The sequence below is a fragment of the Anoplolepis gracilipes genome, chromosome 1 (assembly GCF_047496725.1).
Source record: "Anoplolepis gracilipes chromosome 1, ASM4749672v1, whole genome shotgun sequence".
Lineage (NCBI taxonomy): Eukaryota > Metazoa > Arthropoda > Insecta > Hymenoptera > Formicidae > Anoplolepis > Anoplolepis gracilipes.
The window spans coordinates 2,076,527-2,101,076 of NC_132970.1; the positions used below are offsets into that span (position 1 = coordinate 2,076,527).

At 39.0% G+C, this 24,550-nt stretch overlaps 2 protein-coding genes across 16 annotated transcripts in view; one reads left to right on the plus strand and one right to left on the minus strand.

Moving 5' to 3' along the window:
- The window catches only part of Hiw (MYC binding protein highwire), a 193,681-nt gene that overhangs the window by 10,886 nt on the left and 158,245 nt on the right, over positions 1-24,550 (plus strand). The window lies entirely within an intron of this gene.
- LOC140663733 (uncharacterized) lies at positions 224-17,310 on the minus strand. 12 transcript variants are annotated; one of them, XM_072888202.1, is made up of 4 exons: positions 16,946-17,268; positions 11,411-12,409; positions 10,290-11,045; positions 224-3,237 (listed from the first exon to the last, which is right to left on the minus strand). In XM_072888202.1, exons 3-4 carry the CDS (start codon positions 10,500-10,502, stop codon positions 1,780-1,782), a joined length of 1,671 nt encoding a protein of 556 aa, XP_072744303.1. In that variant the 5' UTR covers positions 10,503-11,045; positions 11,411-12,409; positions 16,946-17,268; the 3' UTR covers positions 224-1,779. The 12 variants fall into 12 exon arrangements, with proteins under 12 accessions (XP_072744303.1, XP_072744329.1, XP_072744295.1 ...); XM_072888228.1 differs by having other exon boundaries at positions 12,332-12,412; XM_072888194.1 differs by having other exon boundaries at positions 11,411-12,412.

Genomic DNA, 24,550 nt, shown 5'->3' on the forward strand with positions numbered 1-24,550 from the left:
TAATCAGATCCTTTAAAAATGTTTTCGTTATACGCAGATTAAATGAAGAATATGACGGGATATATATTCGAAATAAGTTTTTGTTCAATTTTACAAAATAGCCTATTTTAGTGAAATTTTCTATCATGTTATATTATTAACATACGGTAAATTTTGTCGAACGATCTTAATTCGCTCTAATGTTTTGATTACAGAGAAATGTACTTAAGATTATAAGTGTAAATTATAACAGTAACAACAGTTTTTATTGCCAAGTTTTATAGCAAATGCTTGCTAAAAATAAATACACATCGATATTAATAAAACAATGTGATAATGAAACGGCAGAAGAATTTATAGCATGACGCAGATAAAGATTAATTCATTCTAGTTGACTGTCTGTTAAATTTCGCTTTTCTCGAAAGAATGTATGAAACAATGACGGACCTATACTTTTAGACACTAGTCTTCCTTGGAGGTTTTTCCAACAAACGTTTAATTCAAAAATATACAACGAGTACTTATATTTATTATTAACAAAGCGACAAAAATTATTTCAAAAAATATAAGTTTTACTTTAATTAACGTAAGTCTATTATTTATAAATAATTAACATAAATTTTTTAAAGTTGAGAAAAAATACACATTATATCGAAGCGATATGATTAACTTGTAAATCCGCCACTGGTATGAGACACGTGGGACATTTCTTATTTTGCTAAATTGATCCTTGTCGGTTTATTTTTGTCCGTTAACTTGTTACATTCCTGTCAATCTTCTCTATAAAAACGATAGGGTTGGAACGATCTTGATATGAAAACTTAGCGAAGAGTTCCGTGTCTTTCACTTTCTTCCTCCTTCGAGAGATCAGGATTTCTATGGAGTGGATACGAATCGTGTGTAACGTCACTCCAGGAATGGCACAGCTATCCAAATAAGCGGTTATTCCATTTCTTGGTCCTTTGATACCATCATTTTCACTTCAATCTCACTAATACGTAATTTTACGATAACCGCTAACGCGCTATCGTTATCAATCGACTGAACTTAAAACAACGAGAAAATGCGAAAGGTCGATCCAATCGCGTATCTTACGCAAAAAAGACAGCGAGTTTAGGATTTTCTCTACACGAGTTATTACACTCTTTCTAGTCTCTTTCTTCTGCTTTCTAATCGCTTCGTCTTTTATGACACTGGCCCTCTCTCTCTTTCTCGCGCAAGTTATTTACTGATAAACTTATTTAATGATAAACTAGTAGCGGTGACCGATCACCCGAATCCGCGTAACTCGTTCTGAAAAACTTTTTAATCGCCGCGGAGGAACGTGACCGCCTTCGAGAGAAAGGACGGTTCGAGGAATGAAAAGAACGCGCGACGGATAATCGGTGGTCGCTCGTGATATGTGAATGGAAGCTTATAAATTGTATTGTACTAGAGGAGAGATAATCGATTAAATTAAAATAAAAAGAAGAACATGACGTAGGGGATGGGGATTCGGGGCTGCGTATTCGCTTTGCGTTCTATTATTCCCCAAGCAGCAACAATTTACACAATCTATATACGTGATTTAAGTTCGAGGAGAATTCTTCTCTGTCGAAAAAAAGTCTCTTTTAACGCTCTTCGAACACAGATCTGACTTTTTTTTCGGACGTCACTGTTCTTCACTGTGGCGCCAATTGCGCGCAGCGTTTCTCACAGCTTGTACACTCGAAAGCGACTCGACGTTTCCACCCACTCGAGTTCTTCTTCAACGGGAGCGACAATCGCGGGCCTGGCTGTCGAGCCGCCCGGAGCGTCTCGTTACAACTCTGTCGTTAGCGGCTCGGCCTTCTCGACGATTACGTGGAACTCTGTCTCCCGGTATAACCTGCCATCCGGCACTACCATGGTTATCCTGCTGTCGACCGGTGTGCCGGATGTTGCCGCTTCTCTACCGATCACACCGTTCTTCTTAGAGACCACGTCGGGTGCATTAGTGGGCACGCTGATCCATTTCTTCCTGTTGTTCCGTCGGCGTCTTCGACAGCACCAGACGATGAGACATACACTCGCCAACAAAGCGAGAACGGCACCTACGATAATTAGAATGAGAACGAGCATGGAACCGCCGAGGGAGCAATGACGCGTCTCGTAGTCGACGAAGCTCGTTGGTATGCCATCTAGTCCGCCGTCCAGACATAGGAAGGTCTCCGGGGTCTCGTTGATGGGCTCCTGGGGCTGCGACAGCGGGGGTGGCATGAGTGAGTTTTGTCTCACGTAGAACCGCGAGTAAACGCTCGTATAATTGAGCACATTATTCTTCCACACGGGTAACATTTGGCAGTCACAGGCTTGCGCGATGAGTAGATTGTCGAGCTCTGGCCGAAAACTCGCGCGATCGAACATGAGCGAGCCTTCCTCGAAGCTGTTTACACTGTTGTTTTTGAAGATGAGGCCGTGGACCAGCGACGACGATGATGATGATGATGACGAGGACGAGGACGATGACGATGATGATGACGATGACGATGACGATGACGATGACGATGACGATGACGATGACGATGGTGGCGGCGATCTAATTTCACGATCCGCCCGAATACCCAGAAAAGCGCCCACGCCGATGTTACCGAAAGTGTTGTTCTTGATAATGACAGCGCCCCGCGCCGTCACGTCGAACGCCTCACTCTCCAGGTTCTCGATCGCACAGTTCTGTATCGCCACTGTACGCGGGCTTCTCATGATAAAGGCGTTGCTTCTCACAATGCCCATTTTCACGCCATCCAGCATGAACTTGTGATAGACCTCGATGTCGTTCATAGTACGACTCGGCAATTGATCGCCGAAACTGCCGCCGATCACATGCAAATAACCGACGTCGAATTTCTTAAAGGCTTGCGCCTCTGTTGTCTCGACACGGCAATTCTCCAGTCGCAAAGTATCCGTGTGGATCAGATTGGCGAACGAGAAGGCACTCAGCTGGCCGATTCGCACGTTTTCAAACGTGATCGCCTCGACATCACCGCGGAACACGAAGCTCGGCATCACGTCAATACTGCTGTTCCGCACGGAGATCCGCGTGCGCGTGCTGTGCGATGACAGCTCGAAGCTTTGTCTGACCAATGTCAGATTTGCCACGTTAATCAGATCCACCGAACGTAGCCCGACCATCGAGGCCAGACTTGAGTTTGCGAGTATTACGGACGAGCAGTTGCTCACCAATATCCTGCTGGTGTGGGGACTCAGCCGTCTGTCCCCTTCTGTGGTCAGGATCAATTCCTGCAAGTTTAAACGATCTTTTATTTCGATATCACAATAGTTAATATATATTTATATTCTATATATGTAGAAGAGAGAGAAGAGTATAACTATTTTTAAATTATATATATATATATATAATGTACCTTTTATACATATATAAAATTTAATACGATCGTATCGACTATCTTGGATCATTTTTCATCTAAAATTATCGACAAGAAATAAAAAATGAAAAAATCAAGGTTTTTCAAGCGGGATAATAAGACGTTCTCGCGTCAGCAGATTAATTTTTGATGTATTTACCTCAAGAAGGAAGAATCATAGCAATTTGGTGCAACGCAATGTACCGACGGAGAAGCCCTAATAGAGGTCGAATAGCCGTAATTACAGGTCTAACTATCCTAATTATTCGCGATGTGCGCGCTCAGTCTCGCTAATTACAGCGAATAATGTCGTTATCATAATCATGGAGAAAGGGCCGACAGCTTAATTTTAATGACATATCGTAGTAGTCGTCATTTCTTGCGTTCGTCGAGAGATTTACGTTCTCTTGTCTTTTTTTTTCGTATTCGATCGTTTATGCGAATTTATATTTCGACCTGTATCGTTGGATCTTCCGCTCTAGCGCGTGTCGATACCCCCGTGTTTACCCTTGCATACGAATTAGATAATTGCGTGGGATTATCTGCTTCGCGAGCGCGCATACAAACTCGTCACGTCTTGCGCACGTAAACGATATTGAAACTCTTCGTATATCGAACAGAAACTGTTCTGTATATCCCTATCCTATACAATATCCCTCGGATATTGTAGAATCCGGGAGCGAAAAGCGCAAACTTAATTTTGCTAAATTCGAAACGCACATCGAGCCACGATATTATTAGTACATGTATTGCCCACGCGATATATTTGTTCGAGTTTGCTTCATTTATTCGTGACTACTGTAACTTTTGCGACGTTGGAATCGTCCGATAAAGCTCGTCGACATCTGTATATGTGCCTGTGTAGCATGTGTAGCATGTGTATATCAAACGGGTCGATCTCGCGAGAAATGCGCGTCGCTTGGATTGCTACGAAGAGGCAGAGATATGCGTCGCTTGAGATTAAACGCGCTGCTCTTATTAATTATCACACTTTTCCGTCTAATCGATCCCATTTAAGCGTTGAATTCCGAGAGAGAGAGAGAAAGAGATAGCACTCGTTGATTTCATAAGATTACACGATTTCAAGACTAATACAATCGTCATTATTATCTTTTAAATCGTTTTATCATGTCATTAAAATAAATTTTTATTAAATAGTCGCTCTTTTCTATTAAGAAAACTGAAGAGTAAAACTAAAGGCACAATCTCTCTATGTCATCGGATCGCAATGAAACAGCAAAAAGATATGCGAGACAGAGTGTCTGTTGAATGGTAAAAAGAAGAGAATAGAAATAAAAAGGCGCGACGCAGAGCGATGAAAAAGAGAGGAAGGTCATTATATTATTCTTTTTCAGACTCTGTCGTTCTTACGCATTAACGTCTTGCCCCATTCGTCCCTTCCTGCTTCTGTTCGAGAACTCCTTTTGTTCTTGTCCTATTGTTCGCGGCTACTTTTGGACGCTCGATGTCGAGCTGGGATTATTAACCGACGTTATATATATCCGAAACGAAATTCTACTTTTATCATTCACACGTTTCCTTTGAATAATTTACGTTTTGGAGATTTATTTTGAAAGTATTTGAACTAACTCAAGTGTTTATGCTTTTTCGACAATATTGTTCGGAATAATGTTTTGACTTTTTTTAGTCCTCTATTATCTAAGGGGGATAATAAAAAAAGCCTTAGAAATTTTGAAAAAATAAATTAAAAAGATTGTTCTTAGAAATTTAATACGGAAAATTCAACATTTCTCGAGGTATTTGCATCGAGAAATGTAATTGGTTCCTCGTGATGGCTTATTCATCGTAAATGCATTCGACGTGCACCACATAAAATTCATAAGTAGGTGGGTAGGTTGCGACAGAAATCGAATCGAATCGTAACTCTGCATGATCCCGATGGACATCTGAATTTTCTTCCACGAGAATTCTGCGTGTCCGTAAGAAACGTGAGGAAAGCTACAAGAATCAGAAAGAAGACGAAAAGCAATGACGTTTTCTTTTTTTTTTTTTAGCCATCAAACAACGTGCTTCTATTCTGCTCATCTTTTCTGCTTTAGTCACGCTTTTGCTCTCTCTCTCTCTCTCTCTGCAATTTTTTCTATAGATATGGATTTCTCTTTTTGTACTCTTTTCGAATATTTTCACACGTCACATCTAACTCTATGTTCTTTTTCATGCGCCCGTCGATTACCAGGGAAACGATTCCCGCCGGGAATTAAACTCGAGGACGCGCGTTAGTTCGCCTCTCAAACTAGTTCTCCGGCTTTTTTGTCCACAGTTGTTCGTCGGGTGACATTTTCCCTGCTGCAAATTTGCAGGGTAATCTGCGTGATTTCGTCGAGCGATAATTCGAGAGAGATTGCGAGTGATCTAACGTCGATTATGGTAGTAATCGAATGTGCCTTACGTTTTTAATTGAACGGGAAAAGATTCGGGGCATTTCGCCGCCACAGTTACATAGATATTTTTTCGGATGAAAATAAGATTGGTTTAATTGATGGGATTAAGTTTATGGGGAAAGCACGCTATTGTGTCGCGAAAAAAAAGAAAAAAAAGAGTGAAAGAGATGAAGGAAACTCTCGACTCCGAGACCGGAAACGAGGCAGCAAACGGAAAGTGTGGCATAGTGCCACGGAAATGGAAACGAAAGCTCTTTTACGATCCATAAAGAATTTATGTGTAACAATTTTACTCATGGCAGCACCAGTTTCTTTCGCGAAAGTTTTCGTATTGCCCGAAAATTCTACTCGCCTATCCTTATCTACGCTTAATAGCTTCAAGTATGAGAAACCTATCTGAAACTATTAACTTCGATCAATTATTTTACATTGATGTGAATTAATTGTGACAGATTCTATTGATGATACGCGGTTATTGCGTTTTAATTAGCATTTCACACGTACGCTTACACACACACACACACACACGCCAGGACGGCAACGGTTCGATTTATCGATAGAAATGTTTAATGAAATATCTTTATACACGCAGAGTACTTTATTAATTTCCTCTCACACACACAATTATGATTTATTATTACTATTGGTTTGTCATTAGCGAAATGACCGCTATTCCGAAGAGCGATTGTTGCCATTTACTTAACCGTGCATTTTTATCCGCGGCAATTTTCTTTGCACGAGTGCACATGGATCGTCGTAGCACCATTTTTCCATTTTCCGAGTATTTTCATAACCGCGCGCCTCTTTCCCGTAAGTGGCACCCTAACGTTTTCAACGGTACTTCTTACGACCGTTACTTTTACACCCCTGACCGGGACCGCTCTCTTTCTTTCGTCGTTTCGTGTCTTATTCCGCCGTCTCGCTTATTACGTCCAAGCGAGCGAGTTTAAAGTTGCGTTCACTAAAAGGCTCTCTCAATTATTTACGCCCATCGTCAATTATTCAGTTTGCGACCAAAGACTTCGTACCTCTTCTTTCCTTCTCCCTTCCCCCCGGGCCCTTCCCACTCATGTTGGCGAGAGATCTATCAGTGGTCTCTCGTTTATACAAAATATTTAAGTGTCAGTAAAAACACGTTAATCGCAATTATTAATAATAAACTTGGTATTTTATAAAATAAAATTTTTGTTTTTCATTGTCTAATCTATTAATGTCTATATTTAGAACGTTTTTTTTTTTTCTGAGATGTATTACATTTTTCTAAATCATTTATATTCTCCGTGAAAATATTTTCGTAAAAAATATACTACACGATTATTAATTATAAATTTGACATTTTATGAAACGTATTTTTGTTTTTTTATTACGCACACTGTTACTTACAATTTTGTAACGCGTTCTTCTTTTATATAATTTATTTATTAAATTATAAAAAAGTAAAATAAATTTTCGCGATTATAAATTTTGACCAAACATTAAGATATTAATTAACGTTAAAATATATCTTAACACCAAAATTGCATTTTTATCTTATTTCTCTCGCATATTCTTCGCTTCACAACTAGTATAATTATGAGTTCACTTTACACGTGACGTATTGATGATGAATGGATAGCACATTCTCGACTAATTAGTCGGGCAACAGAAATTCAATTTCGTTTCGAGCGATTTATAACCCTTATCGTTAGTATGCCACTTCTTTCTTGTAACTCACGTTATATCTTTCGCTAGATGATAAAGTCCACGCATGATTTTACTTTTTGCTCGTACGTCTGCACGCGAGTACAAGGTCGTTGAAACTGCCACGCGTATCAGGAAAACGTATGCACATGTAACATCGATAGATGACGTAGCTTCGTAAAAGCCCGTTTACTCGCATTTCTTTTCTTTCTCGGTTTTCGTTTTGTCAAGTGCGCCAATTTTACAGGATAAGTTTACATTATTGTGTCGTATTTGCCACGAGTCCGATATCCGCGGGCGGAAAAAGAATCCGCTTTATCGCGGACAATAATGACGCTCGTGAGGACGCGCGGTAACATTACCTTGGTTCTCGTTTGGGATTCGCGCAATTAAAACGCGACGTCGTTGCATCGGGAAATATTTGCCCGCGCTCGGAGCGACGTTCCGATTAAATTTCCGCGGTGTACATACTCTACTCTCCTCGCGCATGGTGAACACGAGACTCGTTTACGTTATCCGCTATGTACAGCCAGGTATAGCGGAATTATTCCCGCGTGTGAAATTGATAAAATCTCAGGAATTTTAAATCAAATAACGCGAGAGGGACTTTAATTGTAACAGGGCTGATTGTTTTATCTTGTCCTGCAATCGCGTCGACCGTGATATATATCCCTCTCTCCGAATCGCATTCATTACTTTCTTATCGTATTCCCGCGCGCATTGCACTCTTTATCACGACGGAAAAAGACGGAAGTCGGAAGGAGCAATGTTCGCGGAAGGGAAACTTTCGCGAAGTCGAATTTCAAACTCTCATCACGGCGAGAAAAAGGAGATGGAGAAAGAGAAAAAGAGAAAGAATTTCCAAATTTATTCAATAAATTCAGGCAGCGGTAGCGGAGAAAGCGATAGTAGTCGCGTTATCATGTCGTAGACCTCCGCTCGCGCTATTCGATTTGATTTAACGAAAACCGACGACTTCCGGTTTCGGCGCGTCACGAAGTCCTCGCGCACGATCCTCCAAGTTGGAGCCGACGCTCGTTTATCGCGATATCGTGTTGCGATTATGAGTCATTCGTACTTGTTATATAGCCGCACGTAAGCGGACGCTCTTTGTCTATCCTTTAATATCGCGGATGGCCGGAAGCGTTGGGGAAACGCGCTCGCGCCACAGGAGAAACGAACGGACGTACGAGCAGCGTGATCACGGATCGCCGAGGGATCGCTCGCCCATTTTTTTCATCGCTCGAGAAAAGGGGTGCGTGGCCGCCGGGGGATAAAAACGAAACATTTACGAGGGGATGGAGGAGGATCGGCGGATCTTCCATCCTTTCTCGCGCACCTATCTACCTGCCTGCCCTTCTTGCTCTCGCCCTCGCCCTCGCCCTCGCCCTCGCCCTCGCCCTCGCGCGACCCTACCGATTTGCGTAAACACACTCTAATTTATGGAGGTTCCCAGCCCCCTCCGTCGCGGTTGGCACCCTCGCGATTTACGAGAGCCTGCCGCGTGGCTCTGGAAGATTAGAGGCTCGTCCTGATCATCCTTTCTTCTCTGTCTCCCTTTTTCTCTCTATTTCTATTTTTTCCTCTTTTTCATCGGCAACTTTGATGTTGTCCTCTCTCCGTTACAACGATGGCAGGAGCAGTGAAGCCGCTCGAAAGAATCTCGGGACGCGCGATTATTACTTTATCTCGATCTTTGTTACCGTCGCAACCTCCGGCGATACGGGGCGTTGAAGACGTCACATCGAGATCGCGAGGAAATATTTTCTCTTTTTCTCTTTGCTCGGGTTTCTTTTTTTTTTTTTTTTTTTTTTCGTCCCTTCTTTCCTTTTCTCTAAGCCGCGGGAAAGATCGGGTTTTACGATTTCGCTATCGCACCAAGCTACCCACGGTACCGCCTCTTTATCTCTCCGTCGGGTAATTCGCAAATGGAATAACGTCCCCCTGTGGAACAAAGGACTGCCAGACAGAGCCCCGTGTCGCATTGTCTGAGATTTTTCGTGCGATAGCGATAGCTAATCCCGCTGCGGTTTCCGCACGAATTTGTTGTTGAGAGAGCGTACGCGCGCACACCCTTCTATCGTTATTCGCTGGATTCTAATCATTTGAAGTGGAAAGGCAGTAAGAAAGATCGGAGACCACAATCGCAGACTCTCACTGAAACGAAATCGGAATGAAAAGAGACGAATTAACCTTAAAAACCCTGCCTTGAGATTTCGAACAATTCTGCTGAAAAATAAATGCTTATAAAATTGCGAATTTACATAAAAGCTAGAAAGAAATATTTTGCAAAAATTTATTAATATCATTGACTTTTTTTCTCGTATAAAAAAAAGAGAAATATATAGAAGTATGAAGATAACGTACACAGAAAATAAAGTAAGACTAATATTTTAATGAAAAAATTCGTATACGTGGAAGATAATACTTTTTTTAAAGGCTGTGGTGTTGTTTTCTCTCTCTCTCTCTCTCTCTCTCTTTATCATAATTATAAGTACGGTATATTTAAAATGTATGTGTGTGTGAGAGGTCATTGTATAAATCCAAGATCGGGTTACATCTTTTCGTTCGTGTTTAACAGAGAGTCAGGTTCCGAGTTAAATACGATAAGCTGTCTCAAGCATGCACACACACACACACACATACGAGAAGATAAAATATACTTTCTTGTCTCTCAAAGTCGGAAGATACGTGCCTAGATCTATATTGTTGATAGCGTGAGCGATTTTTTTGCTCGCTATCTTTTCTCGACCTCGTCGCGCGGTATCGAGCCAAGACAGATTCAATCGAAAATCGATTGAAACGCGAATGCTTATCGGGGATATCGAGCTTGTGGCGAACCTACCTCTCCCTCCTCCTTGCAGTCGCAGGTCAACCGGCCGTAGTGGTCGCAGGAACAGGGCGGATAGTCGCACCTGCTGGTAGAGTTGGTCAGGACGCCCTTGAGTAAGCTGCTCCAAAACAGTCCTAAGATCGCGCTGCCTAACACATATCTCGTTGCTCCCATTTTGCGCCTCTCGCTCGCTCCCTCGCCCCCGCTTCTCTCTCCTTCTGCCATACGCTCAAAGAGTTTCCTCTTCTTCGCCTTTATCACCAGCTGTTTTATGCCAAGCTGGCGCCAGGCAATAATTCCGCGTCGAGTCGATTGCGAGATCGTCTCGACATGTCTCTTTGCTGCTTTAAATCCGCCTTGTCGAATTTGCCGGTGTTTCTTTCTCAATTGACGCCACGATCGCGTTAACCTGGTGCGCGATTAAATCGCCGCCTGTGACTAATCTCGCTTGCAGCAAGAAAAGTTATCTCGACCTTGTCGCGACACGTGACACACGCCATGCAATATTACGTGATTCTGCGCCCTGTCTCTTGCTGAATTCATGCTTCTCGACGACGACGACGTCCGATATAAGGTATCCTCTCGAAGCTCATTCGAATCGCCGATTCGTAGAATCGTCTTCTACTACGACATTCGTCTCGACGCTTCTTCGTTCCTTTGCTGGGTCGATGGTGCGATCCAATTTTGTCGGTGACAGCGTACAACGTTTTCGAACATTGCACTAGAATTCTTCCTCTCTTCGATCTTAGTCCTTTGGAAACGATCCGTCTGTAAGGATAGAGAAATTAAGATATCTTGCGGTTCTCACGTATTCTTTCTCTAGCGTGACATTTTTTTTTTCTCCGTCAAACTTTTCAAATATATTGACAATTTTACTATTTTTGCGGAAGAATTTTTTTGTATAGTTGATCGTTTTTGACACTTATCATTTTATATTATAAAAGTGTCTTATCATTTTATATTATAAAATACTCTTCCGAACTTTTTTTTGTTTTGGGTAATTTTATTGACTTGAATCTTTTCACATTGCGGAAATTAATTCACGATTTATCCGAGAAAATATGTTAAATAGTAAACGTTTTCCTTTGTTTCTTTCAAGAAATAAGTATTAATGTTATTACGCTCGATCGTACAGAAACGACGCGACGAACCGTTTGAAGTGTCACATAATATTGCTGCAAGTGACAGCGTTGCAATATCCGATGATGATAATCCGCGATCTGCCACTCAACTATCTCTCACTGTGTATCGTTGCGTGACTAATCGTGCCTACATTCTTGCGTTATCAAAATGCTCTTGCTCGATATGACGTGGTTCTGTTTATCGTACAAATATGTCAACTGCCGTTATTGTAAATTTTTCGTGTTAGCTTTTCGCGATTGCGCTTCTCGGTTATTCACGATCGTTTCGCAACGTAATGAGAGGAAGTATAGTCTTATTTGCTGTTTCTTTAATTCCCCAAACTTAATAAGCTAAAAAAGCAAATTTAAATTTATATTCAAAGAAAAATAACACAAGCGAGAGCCAACTTTAAAAAATTAAAAGATAAATTGAAAAAATATAATTTACAAAAATATAATTTAAATTTAAACATAAATATTTTAACACTTGTGTGCCAAATGAAAAGTGACAAGTCAGTATACAAATAGTGAGAGGTTTTCTGTATCTTAAACTATATTATCAAGTTCAGAAGTCATCAAGTTTATCATCAAATATTAATATTTGCTTAATTTAACCATTGTCGATGATAACAGATACAATATTATTTCATCTCGAAGGCTTGTACTCGTCTGTAAAGTCTTGTATATAAAGTGACATTTTCATCAGCAAATAGCGGTTATAACTTAGGAAATTGCTGTCATATAGGTGGCTAACGAAATGTATCTTTGATATCTTCGTTTTTCGGTTAGGTTACGTAAAGTTTGGTCTATTCGGATAGTAACAAAAAAGTGAAATGGCATACGATGGAAGCGGACAGGATCGATGAACGTGAAAAGAGCGTCATGAATGAAAGGCAGTCTTACTCAAAGGATTTGAAAAGAATTTTCTTTTACGATCGAGTCTTTCCAACGATGACTGCTTGAAATTTCTTCCGGTCTTCTGTTTTTCAGTCTCCTGCTCGGCTTTTTACTCTACTTTTAGCAATAAAAAATACCTCACTATTAACGCGTGACGCTCTTACTAATTGCTCGGTGAAATTAGAATAATTATGAAAGAGAAATTAAAGAATCTTTCAATGCTAAGTTTAATAAAAATTATAATTTGATTTTTTATTGACCGTTAAAAACGCAATCTTTGAGTTCCTAATATATATCTCCATTGTATTTCGATACATGTTATTCTATTAATTTATGAACTAAATTATAAACTGAATTATATTTAGATAAAAATAGATTTTAAGTAAACTATTGACATATTTATATATATATGTAAAAAAATTATATATTTTCTCTATCGCTTTTCATAAAACTTTGTATACTAGTTTTTTGGACATGTTTGGAATTAATTTTTGCTTTGCTTGTTATCGTCGTTTGTTTTCAATAACAGAGATAATATCGTCCGAGAAAACTCGTATATATTGCTGTATCGATCTGTAAATCATTTTCAATTAACGAATAGTCGTTACTTCTCGACGCAACGATCGATGAAGATTAATTAATCGGTTTCGAGTCACACTGGACGTTGGTTTTGCTGCTATTATAACGAACAAGCAGGGCGGAAAAATAGAATAAAAGAGTGCACATGTTGGGGAAAAAAAAAAAAAGGGGGAAACGCGAAAACGATAGTTCGAAATAACGGAATTGACGGACGAACGAAGGCGAGACGAACGAAACAACGTGAATGCGAATTATTCTCAGGGATGGATTCGTGCGATCGGACGATTAAACGTTTCGCGGTCTGTCTGATTTACACACCTCATTAATGTACATTCATGTATATTGGACTCCGAGACTCAAGACCGGACAATCGGGGAACGGCTTGCGTATTTATCGTTGCAGAAACACGGTCTGGAATGGATAAATAGCGCGCTGCGCGCTGATCCCCATCGGTCTCCTTCGTCTCTTCGACACGCGACACGCGACACGAACGATAAGTAAAGTGCGAGGTGAGGTACATGTAGGAATAAATCGTTTCCGATTACGTGACTCTTCCTCTCGTTCGTAATACCACGTCGATTCACCCACGACACATAGACGATATATGTACACGTATATGTATACACATACGCGGGGCGCGAATCGTTCCACTTCTCGCGCCTCTGTTAGAATATTGTATGCGATTCGTTGCTGCTGCACGCAATTTAAAAGGAAAGATAGAGAGAAAGAGCGAACCTTGCACCGAGCAGTTCACCGTCTAACCAACACCCCCGTTCCAATACATTTCGCCTTTATTCCTTCGCCAACGTCTTATCTTCTCATCCGCTTTATCGCCGCGACTTGTAAGAATTGTCCGCACCCTCCCGAGAAAGCATTCGCAGTTTCCAGACGGTGATAACGATAAACGAGGCCGAGTCGGAGGGAAGAACGTTCACCGTCGATTCACCTCCTCGGTAGTTTATGGTACGTTTTGAATGAAGGGAAATAATTTTTTCGTACGGATTAAAATCAGATTTCGAGGCTGCGAACTACGAGACAAGGGCTAATCCAGCGATAATTTGATAAAGATCTGGGAAAAGTTTTATTTCTATATTCTCAGTTTATTAACAAATGTTGGAAAAGTAATGCTCTACTGTGTCTTAATTAAATATTATTTTGCGTATTAATAATATATTCATCGAGAATATTTTTGTTATAAATTATAGGGTTAATATACATATTTTTGTATAGTTTGCTAAACAGCTTAAAAATGTTAATAATCCGACAGTAAAATGTATGTTTATCTGACTATATAATAATGAGGAAATATTCGAATCGAGTTTCATCGATAGTTGTGACCGGTTCCAATCATTTACGTATTAAAATGATGCGATTTGAATAAAGTCGACTATCATTAGAGGCGCGCATGACGTGCTTGACGAATTAATGCGGTATTATAAGGGGAGACGGGAGGGAGAAGCAATAATACATAGGTAATGGTACTCGGTTATGTAACATCGATTATTGATAAACTCCCCTCCAAGTATTGCGTTTAGCTAATTCAACAGGAACGTGGAAGTGTATTTCGCATATATATGATACGACCGCATTTTAGTCGCAATTTCAAAGCGCACATGTTTGCATTTTGTAGTTTTGTCAAAATTCTCCGAAATCACCGATCCTACTTCATCGCACTTTTATTTCGACGCGCAACGAGTCTGTTTTTTTTTCACTCGATTTTTAATCAAAAATAAAATAATTGCATCGGAAAATGTCAACATCAATTGCATATATGTATGATTTCTATATAATTATTTTGCACAATTGTTATTTGTGTTGACGATCGTTATTCCTTGACTTAAATATTTGCAATATTAATTTCGAATAATCAATTCAAAGTATAATTTTTATTTAGCGATAAATATGAATTGTGTTTCTCTTAGCTGGTTATTCATGATCAATTAGTTATTCATCCGATTGCATCGCGCTGTTTCGAATGCAGCTGCAGATCTCGCGGTTCGTGTTAGCCAAACATTTACGATGACGAGCCGAACCCGCCAGGATCGAAACGTCGGTCGACGCGTATGGAAAATAAAATCACATATGTCAAGCGAGAGATACGACGTGTAGTAACGATCCGACGATTCTGTTTGAATAGAACGCGGATTTGAACAGAGCCGAGTCTCACGCGCTCTTGCTCATTTCCATGTTTGTTACGATAACGAATGGCGGTATGCTTTTCCCTATGCGAATGAAAAATCGCAATATTGGTTTTGTTCGTTATCGATAGCACGTTTTTAATGCGACACACCACTGGTATCGGTATCGAGTCGACGACGATAACCTACATTAGAAACGTGCTCGATCGCCTTTTTCTAACGACACATTTTTCTTCGTGCCTTGTCCCTTCTCGCTCGCGTCCCCTTTTTCCCCTCCCCCCCCCCCATCCCCCCGAATAATCCGTCCCGTAATGAAAAGACTTTACGCTCGTCAACTTGGAAGATAAATTCTCGTTCGATTATCGATTTCGCGCTGGTATAATCATAACGATATTTTAGAAATTGATTTATTAAAAAGTGTTGCTGAAAATGAGCAATTTATCATATTGTAATCTTCCATCATTATTTTATATCGTACATTTTATCCGAGAATAGTTACCACCAAACTTGTTGGATTAAAGATGTTACGGGTATCTTCGACGTTCGATTTTCAATTGGAAAATTAGATTGAAAAGTAAATAGTTATTGTTAAAGATAGATATCATTTAATCAGTTGTAGAATATTGTAAAAATCAATAATTTTCTCCCTTTTAATCGCAATATAAGCAACTTTTCTGGTAGTTAAATTCTTTCCGTTGGATACTACAATATCTTTCGATGTTTCCGTTTAATCCGGGTGCAGTGCATAAACTCACGCCGATGCGGCCCTGCTCCCCGTAACTCAAGTAACGTTATGCATGCAACACGCAGAGAGCAACGCCGAGCGGAATGTTTAGTCTCGCGGCATTGTTTTCAATTTCGAGATAACAGCAGGCGAGAAGGGCAAGCCCAGCGCCGAGAGTACTTCAACATTGTTACATCACGGAAATCCTCAGAGAGATGCAAATATAAATTTCTTCTTTGCAGAATTTCGCTCTACGCTTCGTAAAATTAGTCTCAAATACTGAACGTTTCCACCAAAATTAATGCCGGTCACATTCGATCGTTACAGAAACTTTCACGATACGCATTTTTCACGATCGGATCAATAGTTTGCTCGTCGTATGACAAATTCAACACGCACGAGTTTTTAACAAAAAATTTGAAAAAAAAAATTTTTTTTGTGCGCCCCAAGTCAAATTCTTTACATATATACCGCGTATATTCCGCGTGCGTCGTTGTAGAATTCTGATAAGCGATCAGCGCATCTGTCACGCATTTTGTACGAACAAATGTGACATCGGTTTCATCAGCGTGACGCGACAATTGAGTGTCTTCTGCGGTGACGATTCTTTTCCTCGAGGGCAAGACAAAGTCAGCAGTGAGAAACGAGCGATTAATCGACCCTACAGCCGGTTGTAAGAGATAGCACGCCCGCACCATGCCACGTGGGAAATCAAGTATTACGGTCTCGCGATGATCCATTCGACCGAGCCTCTCTCGAGCGCGCGATCGCATGGAATAAACTCGACTCTCTCGCTAAGATGGAATTTCTCCTCCGGTCATCGCGCGACGACGACGACGACAACGACGACGACGACGCTGGTGGTCGTCGACTATTGGTCAGCCGATCGACCTTATACGGTTCAATGCCATGGACCGAGTCGCGTTTTATTTTACGATTCGTCAAACGAGCGCGTTATTCTCTATATAGTCCCTCGGCAGTGTATAAGAAGCTGCGTATAATATTCCGATATATACGTGATGCAGCTGCCGCGTTATGCAACGATTGGGAGGACACGTTCGCGTGCCACGCCGACGATCCTTCGTTCGGGAAGAATTCAAGCGTGTCGAATGCGTTTTGCATATTCGAGAGACGCTACTGCGTTAAAAGATTCCTGATCGACCAAGTATCGATGACTGAAGATCGAAATTAATATAAGTATTACTGTACATCAGTGGTCTCGAAGGCTCATACTAGAGGGCCTAAGAATGTCTTTATTTAGATTTTTATAAAAATTGGAGTATCGCTATTTTTTTTGTATCGATTATATATTTCTCTTGGCTCTTTTTCATCATCAGATGTCATCTGTCACTCGCGGCGTTATCATATCGTTATCGGTATCGGCACAAAAACACTCCCGTGGCTTAAGCTCTGCCTCGCGAATTCGAACGTTTGCAATAAGATGCGCGGTAGGTTTCGGTTTTTTATACCTTAATCCCGTGTCCGAGTGAATCAGCGACGCGTCGTCGTCGACGCGCCAACAGCGACTGGCCGCCTTTCGAATTCGCGGCTGGTTTGCACCTCGACGACGGTTATCGCACGACACGAGTGTACCTTCCCTCTCTCTCTCTTTCTCTTTCTCTCTCTCTCTCTCCTTCTCTTCTCCTACGCCACCCGCTTGCTCCCTCCTGGTCGGAGTAAAACGCATCCCCACCGATCTCGACAAACTTCCCTCTCTCGACCGGCACTCAGTGTGATCTCCGCTGCGTTGCGGCGCATCTCGTTCTCCTCGTCTCTCGTCTATCTCCGTCCTTTTGCGAAAATCCTAACGCCTTTTTAATTAGTGTATTTAATCTTTAGATTCCGCCTCGCGTACGTTATATGTTAATTTCGTATCGTTATTCAAGCGAACCTGTCACGATTATTATATGCGTTCTATCGCATATTCCATAGTAGATACTTTTCCTTTAAACAGTTGTTTGCGTTGTATCTTTTATTTATGTTTTAATGAATAGTTTATTACATTTCCTTGTCTCTTTACCTATCTCATTTTTCTCTTTACATTATTTTACTCATTTTATGGAATAGCATATTACATTTTTAAAGAATATGCAATAAACTCGGACTCTCTTTCCTGGACAATAAAGAATCAGAAATTCATATTTTCTTGATTAGGCAAATTTATTAGTCAAATTTTTTCGTTAAGCGTGCTAGTTATCTCTCGCGAATATCTAAATTAATAGATATTTATCATTTTCACTGTTGGAATGTCACTGAAACAATGTATCAATTAGTAGAAAAAATTATGAACACTTTTTTTGCATCTGTCTTTTTTCTTATCTTAGTAGGTATCTACCGTGCGACCCTATTCGACTCTTTCACCGTCTTACACATCTTATACTGCAAACTTCTTATCAGTCACGACCGATAAAGTGCGACTGATAAGGCCGTTAAGTCTCGGCGCTTTTGCTGTTACGATTGCATCTTTCTTTCTTAATAGCAAGGTATTTATTTTTACTATCAACCATCCAGAGGAAGCGTGGCAATATTTTAATCTATTATAACTAAAAGATTCTCCATTAGGGAGAAATATTTTATGAGAAATCTTTCTTTCACTTAAAATATTTTTTTTTATTGAAATTTTTCTTTTTATATCTCGACTATTCACGTTCTATAGAAATATGTAAGTTTTGTTCTCATATATTGTCATGGCTTATATTTTTATATTTGTTATCAGATCGGAGAAAAGCGAGATATTTAAATAAAGTCTAATAAAACGGAGTTTGAAAAGCTAATAATTACCTTGAATTATCTAGGTTGACAATTCATGATAAATTGTTTCTGATAAAAGCGTAGAGTCGTTTTGTATTTTGATTAGTTTTCTCTTTTTGCATTTTATAAATCTTTAATAGCGTTTAAACATTTATAGGATACAAGACATATCATTGTTCAATGAATTTTTAACAATGATGATGTAAAATTGAAATTTATATTCTTTATAATTATAATTATAAGTTTACAAATTATTTTTTTTTTTTAATTATTTTGTATCGAAAAAGCGATCGTTTTCTCTTACAAATTGGAGAAAAAAGAAGTTTTAGCAAAAAAAATATCAACGATGTTATGGAACGTTTTCTCTTTGTTTTAGTTGCGCGCGTCTAAAAATTGATTTCGCCATTTGCTTTTCTGACAAGATGTCACAGCTGATATTACAACGCTTCGATAGTCTTCAACCAATGTTATTGCTGCTGTTACATCGCGATATTTTGACATAGATTTTCGAGACATTAGAGTTTTATCCGGCATCGATCTATTTCAAAAATCTTGTAAAGTAAGAGCTTTACAAAGGAAAATACAGGTAGAGCACACGCGATACGTCATTCATTTTCGTGAGTAATAGTACGACGATTCGTGTTTCGTAACTCGATAACGACAATTTTTCAGTATCAATTTTATGCCATAATCCCAAAGACGTAATGTGTCGAGATCGTTGATGTGTCGATAGTTTTGTATCGTTGCGCAAAAATATTTTATAATTGATATGACTACAGTATCGTATTTATATCGATTTTCGGATTTGCCTTTGTAAGACTTTTTCGTTTTTCCAAAGTCATATTTCGTGCCTGGTACATTGCAGAATGACAAACGTGATGAGTTTTAAATTCAAGAGAAAGAAAAAAACGTGTAAATTTATTTATGAATTTATTTATAAAATAATATATTTTTATTTAATATTCAAACAGGCGCGATCCAATGGTAATCCAATGAATGTGTATACGTATCGACAATAAGAATTACAACGCTTTGAAAATTCAAGTCATGAATGTACATAATAATGTATATAATAAGTATAATTGAGTTTGGAAAAGTTTGCTTTGGAATCGGTATAACTTTGATGAATTCATGTTTCGATGCAAGATACAGTTCCTGTGTTTGTTCGTAACAATAGAACTGCTATAATTAACAACTATAGTACGAAAGATCAATGTTCATCGAAAATCATGATTATGTTGGTGTCATGTAACGCTACCGTTTTCATTGTACATGTATATGTATAATATTCATTGAGTTATATGCGTGTTTGCGAGTTTCATTTAGCGTGACAAGCGTGCTTGCTTAACTTGCCATTCATAGCTGGCAAGTCATCGCAAGCTTATCGCTCGCTAATTGTGCACGCAGCCTGATGTACACTTGTACCTGATTTTGTCTCTTCCGTGCGCGAAGCCATGTCGCGAAATTATGTTGCGTCGCTGAAACCTCGGGCCGAAATCTCACGCGAGGAATCGCGCGGATCAACTTTTCACCTTCAAGTTCGTGAGGGAGACCCTGACTGGCTGATAAGAAACGTATTTCGATGATCGATTTGTCGCAACGCCCGCACGTCCCCGTCCATTTCCTTTACTCACATCGACATTGTTCTCTCTCTCTCTCTCTCTCTCTCTCTCTCTCTCTCCCTCTTTCTCAGTACAGTCAGACGTCATATCGAACGAGTAAAATATCGAAAAGCTTGCGATCTGACTGTCATTCAAGATTAATCGTTACCGAGGCCACTCTCGATAGGTTTTCCAATTTCGATATGACGTTGAAAAAGTGACCCCCTTCTCGTGACGGCGATCGTAAACGCACGCTCGCGCACGCGTGCGAACGAAGAGAGAGCATTAAGTATTCTAAATTGATATCACATGCTCACACCGATAGCAATCTCAATTGATTATCAACCTGTCCTTTTTCGCATGACGCATTACTACTATACGCGATCGGATAATTTTTTTGTTTTACCCGAAGGTGATTAATTGTCGGTAGATGTACAGACCTGACCTACTTACAACAATGGCCAAGTCTTTACGTGTCTAAAATTATTTTTATAATTTTCCCATGTGTGAACACAAAATGTAATTTTACAACATGAATAATAATCTTTCTATTGGATTTATTTTTCTAACAATTATATATGAATGTTTTTCTCAATTCTTTTTTTTATTTTCAAAGATATCATTTTGCTATTTCCAAAACGGAGGATTCATTGTTAATTGAAAATCGATTTTCTTTATATTTATAAATGTTTTGTTACGTATGTATTATAACTTTGTGCCATCATGTGGAATCATTAAAGATGCATTTGCCTACAAGATTTGTATTTCCGGAGAAATGCTTTCACAAGGTCGATATGAGTCAGCTTTTTTGATATTCATGTTAACGACTTTTTTCTGAAATGCTTCAAACATTCGTGCGTTTTATACGAGCTTTTCTTGAAAAAAAAAAAAAGAAAGGTAAACCTGCCATATACCATTCGACGAAGAGATGACTTTTTGCGATTTTCTGGTATCTCCCGAGAAGGAGATGAGAAAACGCGAAATGCACCTTGTCAAATGGAGCTTGCTCGCTTAGTACTCTGGAATATACCTGGGAATTTGTTTTACCGCGCAGTGAAAACAAAAGTAGTGCACACATCCCCCGTCAAATGGGAAAACTTTGCAGTGCGACGATGAAAGGGATTACGCTTGAACATTATATCGTTACGTGCGTACGCATTTGGATGTAATGTAAAGACAAGAACTCATCGGAGACCAGAATCGTGAGAAAGTTTACTCCGGATATTATAACTTATAAAATGAAGAAATATTTATTTGTGGTCCGCGAATATGTTCTTTGGAACAAGAATTTATCCGAACATTAAGAAAATATATGTTTGTATTATTTTATTATTAGGGGAACTATAGTATATTTAAGATACTGTTGGTAATTTGGAAAACAAAAACCATGAAAAATTGATGTTTTTATACCATTTATCAGCAAATATCAGAATTGAATAAAAATTTTATAACAAAATATCTCTAAAAATGCCGCCAGGAGTTCATTGATAATTTATTGTGGCTATGGCGAACAAATTTGTGCAAATTCGAGAATCACAATAAATATTATTTATTATTATTATTTAATATTAAGTATTATTGTTTCAATATTAATAATTTTATAATATTTGCACTAATTAGGACGTATATAGATTGATTTTAACAATTGCTTTTAATTTTTGTGATTTATTGATGCATTTTTTTAAATTTGCATTGGACGTAAAATGGTGTGTATGTTTCTAATTTGGAATACTTATATAGTGATATTAATGTAATGTATGTAACATATGTTTTGACATTCAGTCGGATGATCAAGATGCTGTGTATTTCTTTTGCGAAAGACGCTTTAGTGATGACATAGCAGTGAATTATGTGATGTGCCTCGTGTATAGCCATTGGGTAAATGTACTGGCTTTCACAGAGACACTTATATGTGTGATTATTGTAAATAAAAAATGATTAATTTGAAATACACTATTCAAAATTACGGACGTTCTTTGAATTTGTATCATTTAGGTGTTAGTTTAAGTTTTTTATTCTAATTTCTTAAAGAGCAAGAAATTTTCTGAGTTTCTGTTTTCTTATAATAATTGATTCGTTTGTCTATTAAAAGAATGTTTTGAATTTTAAAAAGTAGAAATTTAGTTCTAGGACTATAAAATAAAATTGGCATTCCAAATGTGCTGCATTTCTGCTATTATTTCGATTGGAAATAAATCGCGAGTGAAAAAATAAACTTCTGCTTTGTTAACCCTCAAACGCTGTCCGGTCAATCATTGTTATTTTAGTTTTCACGGAGGAAGAACGCGGAAGCAATATTTATTCACGCGTCAGTAGTTTGCTTGAAAATAGCTTCGAATCAGCTGACGTGAAACATGAAATCCTATAAAGAATGCGAAAGGTTAAAGTGAATGATATTTCTATACGAAGTCAAAGATAGGGAGTCCCCAGTTTAGTAGCAAAGTTCGGATGAGAAGGAGATCCGCGTCCAAGCGAACGTGCCAAGGGGGATAAATCGAATCGTGCCCAGTGCTAAGAAACGTAAACGTTACCTAGGATGGTTGCACCGACCGCAACCGGGGACGGTGAAACTGGAGAAATTCCGAAACCAGAAATTCCGGCGCTCGATAACACCAACGGGACCATAAATGTAGCGTTTCGGAACGACGTGCGCCGGCAGGTCTCGGCGGCGATATATACCGCTGTTTCCCACCGGAAGTTATAATTGTTTGCCGAGTTTCCATGGTGCTCGATGCCCCGGGAGAGAGCAACGTTGTATCTGACTCCACTCTTCCTAGTGTTTTCGACAGAGATGAAGAGAAAGAGAAAGGGAGCGAGAGAAACGGAGATGTATATGATTCGTTACTCGACTTCGTGCATGTACATTACTGATGATATTCCCCTCCGTATATGCAGCTGGTGCAGTTTTGCTGTCGAAGCTTTCGCTACATGCGCGAGATATAAAATAAAAGATTTGCCGCTCGCGCGCGCGTTTCGCGCGACTCGCTCGTCGAGTGAAATTCTATGGCGAGCAAACGGATGACACTTTACGAACTTTGTAGAAGTTGAAACGATCACATCGATAACTGGCCTCGACATGACTAACGATGTATCGAAACGCGCATTATCGAGTGATTTGCAATGAGAGATGCTTAATCTTGGAAACGAAATAAAATTTAATCGACGTCTCGCGTGTTTTTTACTTATACACATATACATATATAGAGCGAAATAAACAGCCTTTATATCTTTCAACGATTCTCGGTATGTTTTTCATGATCTTCAGGAAAGAAAAAAAATATCTAAACAATATTCTTTTTCTTTCTCTTACGGAAATCTAAGAGTCTGCACATTTGCTGATGTTTATGAAAAATATTAACGATAAATTTACCGTCAACTCTTTTCGTCTACGTCTTTGTGTTATTTTTTCTCGCACTATCTATCTTGAACTATATCCTTGTATACGCGAGAAAACTAATATCATTTATCACTTTTTTTTTATACACTGCTTTGTGATTTAGTTGATAATCCAAAGGATGGTATAAAGATATCGTATAAGAGACTTATCATTTGCATAACACTGGCACGTGGCCTTATAATATTTAAACACACTTAGCATACATATATATTTTTAAATAGTTCTGCGTTAAAGATGATAATCATATATTTATAGTAGATTCTGCCAAACAAAGTATGAATAATTTAAAAAAATTATTCTTGAACTTTTAAAAATTCCACACGTGCAAATATAATATCTATACAGTAAATATGTATTTTAGATAAAGATACGGTAAGGATAAATTTTCTCGTCCATGACCAGCATGGCCGAGATTTTTATTCTATGCTATTTTTATGTATCTTACAATAGAATTTCTGTTTTGTATTATTTTTTTATACAAATATGTAACTGGAAGTAATTGTGTCTAATGCAACATTGTTATACCTTTATGATGAATTCCAACGAATAAAAATCGAGAAAATTCCTAGCATTCTTCTGAATGAAACAATTCTTTGTAGCATAAAATGATTTGGCAAGCTCGACTTTTTACAGTACATTATAAAACTACAAAAAGAAGTTTGTTCACAGTCGTCTATAAAATATTTGATTATTTGTATCGCGATAATAAAGGATCGTTTAAAAAAAAATGATATCCTACGCAAGAGTGTATCGAAGCGATCGCTTAAAATCCTGCCGTGTGGAAAGTGAATCTCTTTTTTTCTCGACGATAAAAGAGACGCGCACGTATACATGCGTACAACGTCGACGTGTGAGTGCACATATAAATATTTATCCGCGGACACATCGCAGTGCGTGCACGCGGCCACCCCTCTTGACTCATGACACACGCGCGCGCGAGAGAGAGAGTATGGCATATTTTTTCTCCCCCATGTCTCGAGTCAACTTTACAACAGGTTTACAACGAAGGAAAAAAAAAGGTTTTTCATTTTTTTTTTCGTCGCGCTACACGCACGGCTGGTACCG

What these genes read in the sequence shown, in the direction of transcription:
- LOC140663733 (XM_072888220.1), bottom strand. Translation starts at nt 10,502, where the DNA reads ATGGCAGAAGGAGAGAGAAGCGGGGGCGAGGGAGCGAGCGAGAGGCGC. An exon ending in ACTGCAAGGAGGAGGGAGAG is followed by an intron (nt 3,238 to 10,289) that starts GTAGGTTCGCCA and finishes TTAAACTTGCAG; the next exon opens with GAATTGATCCTGACCACAGA.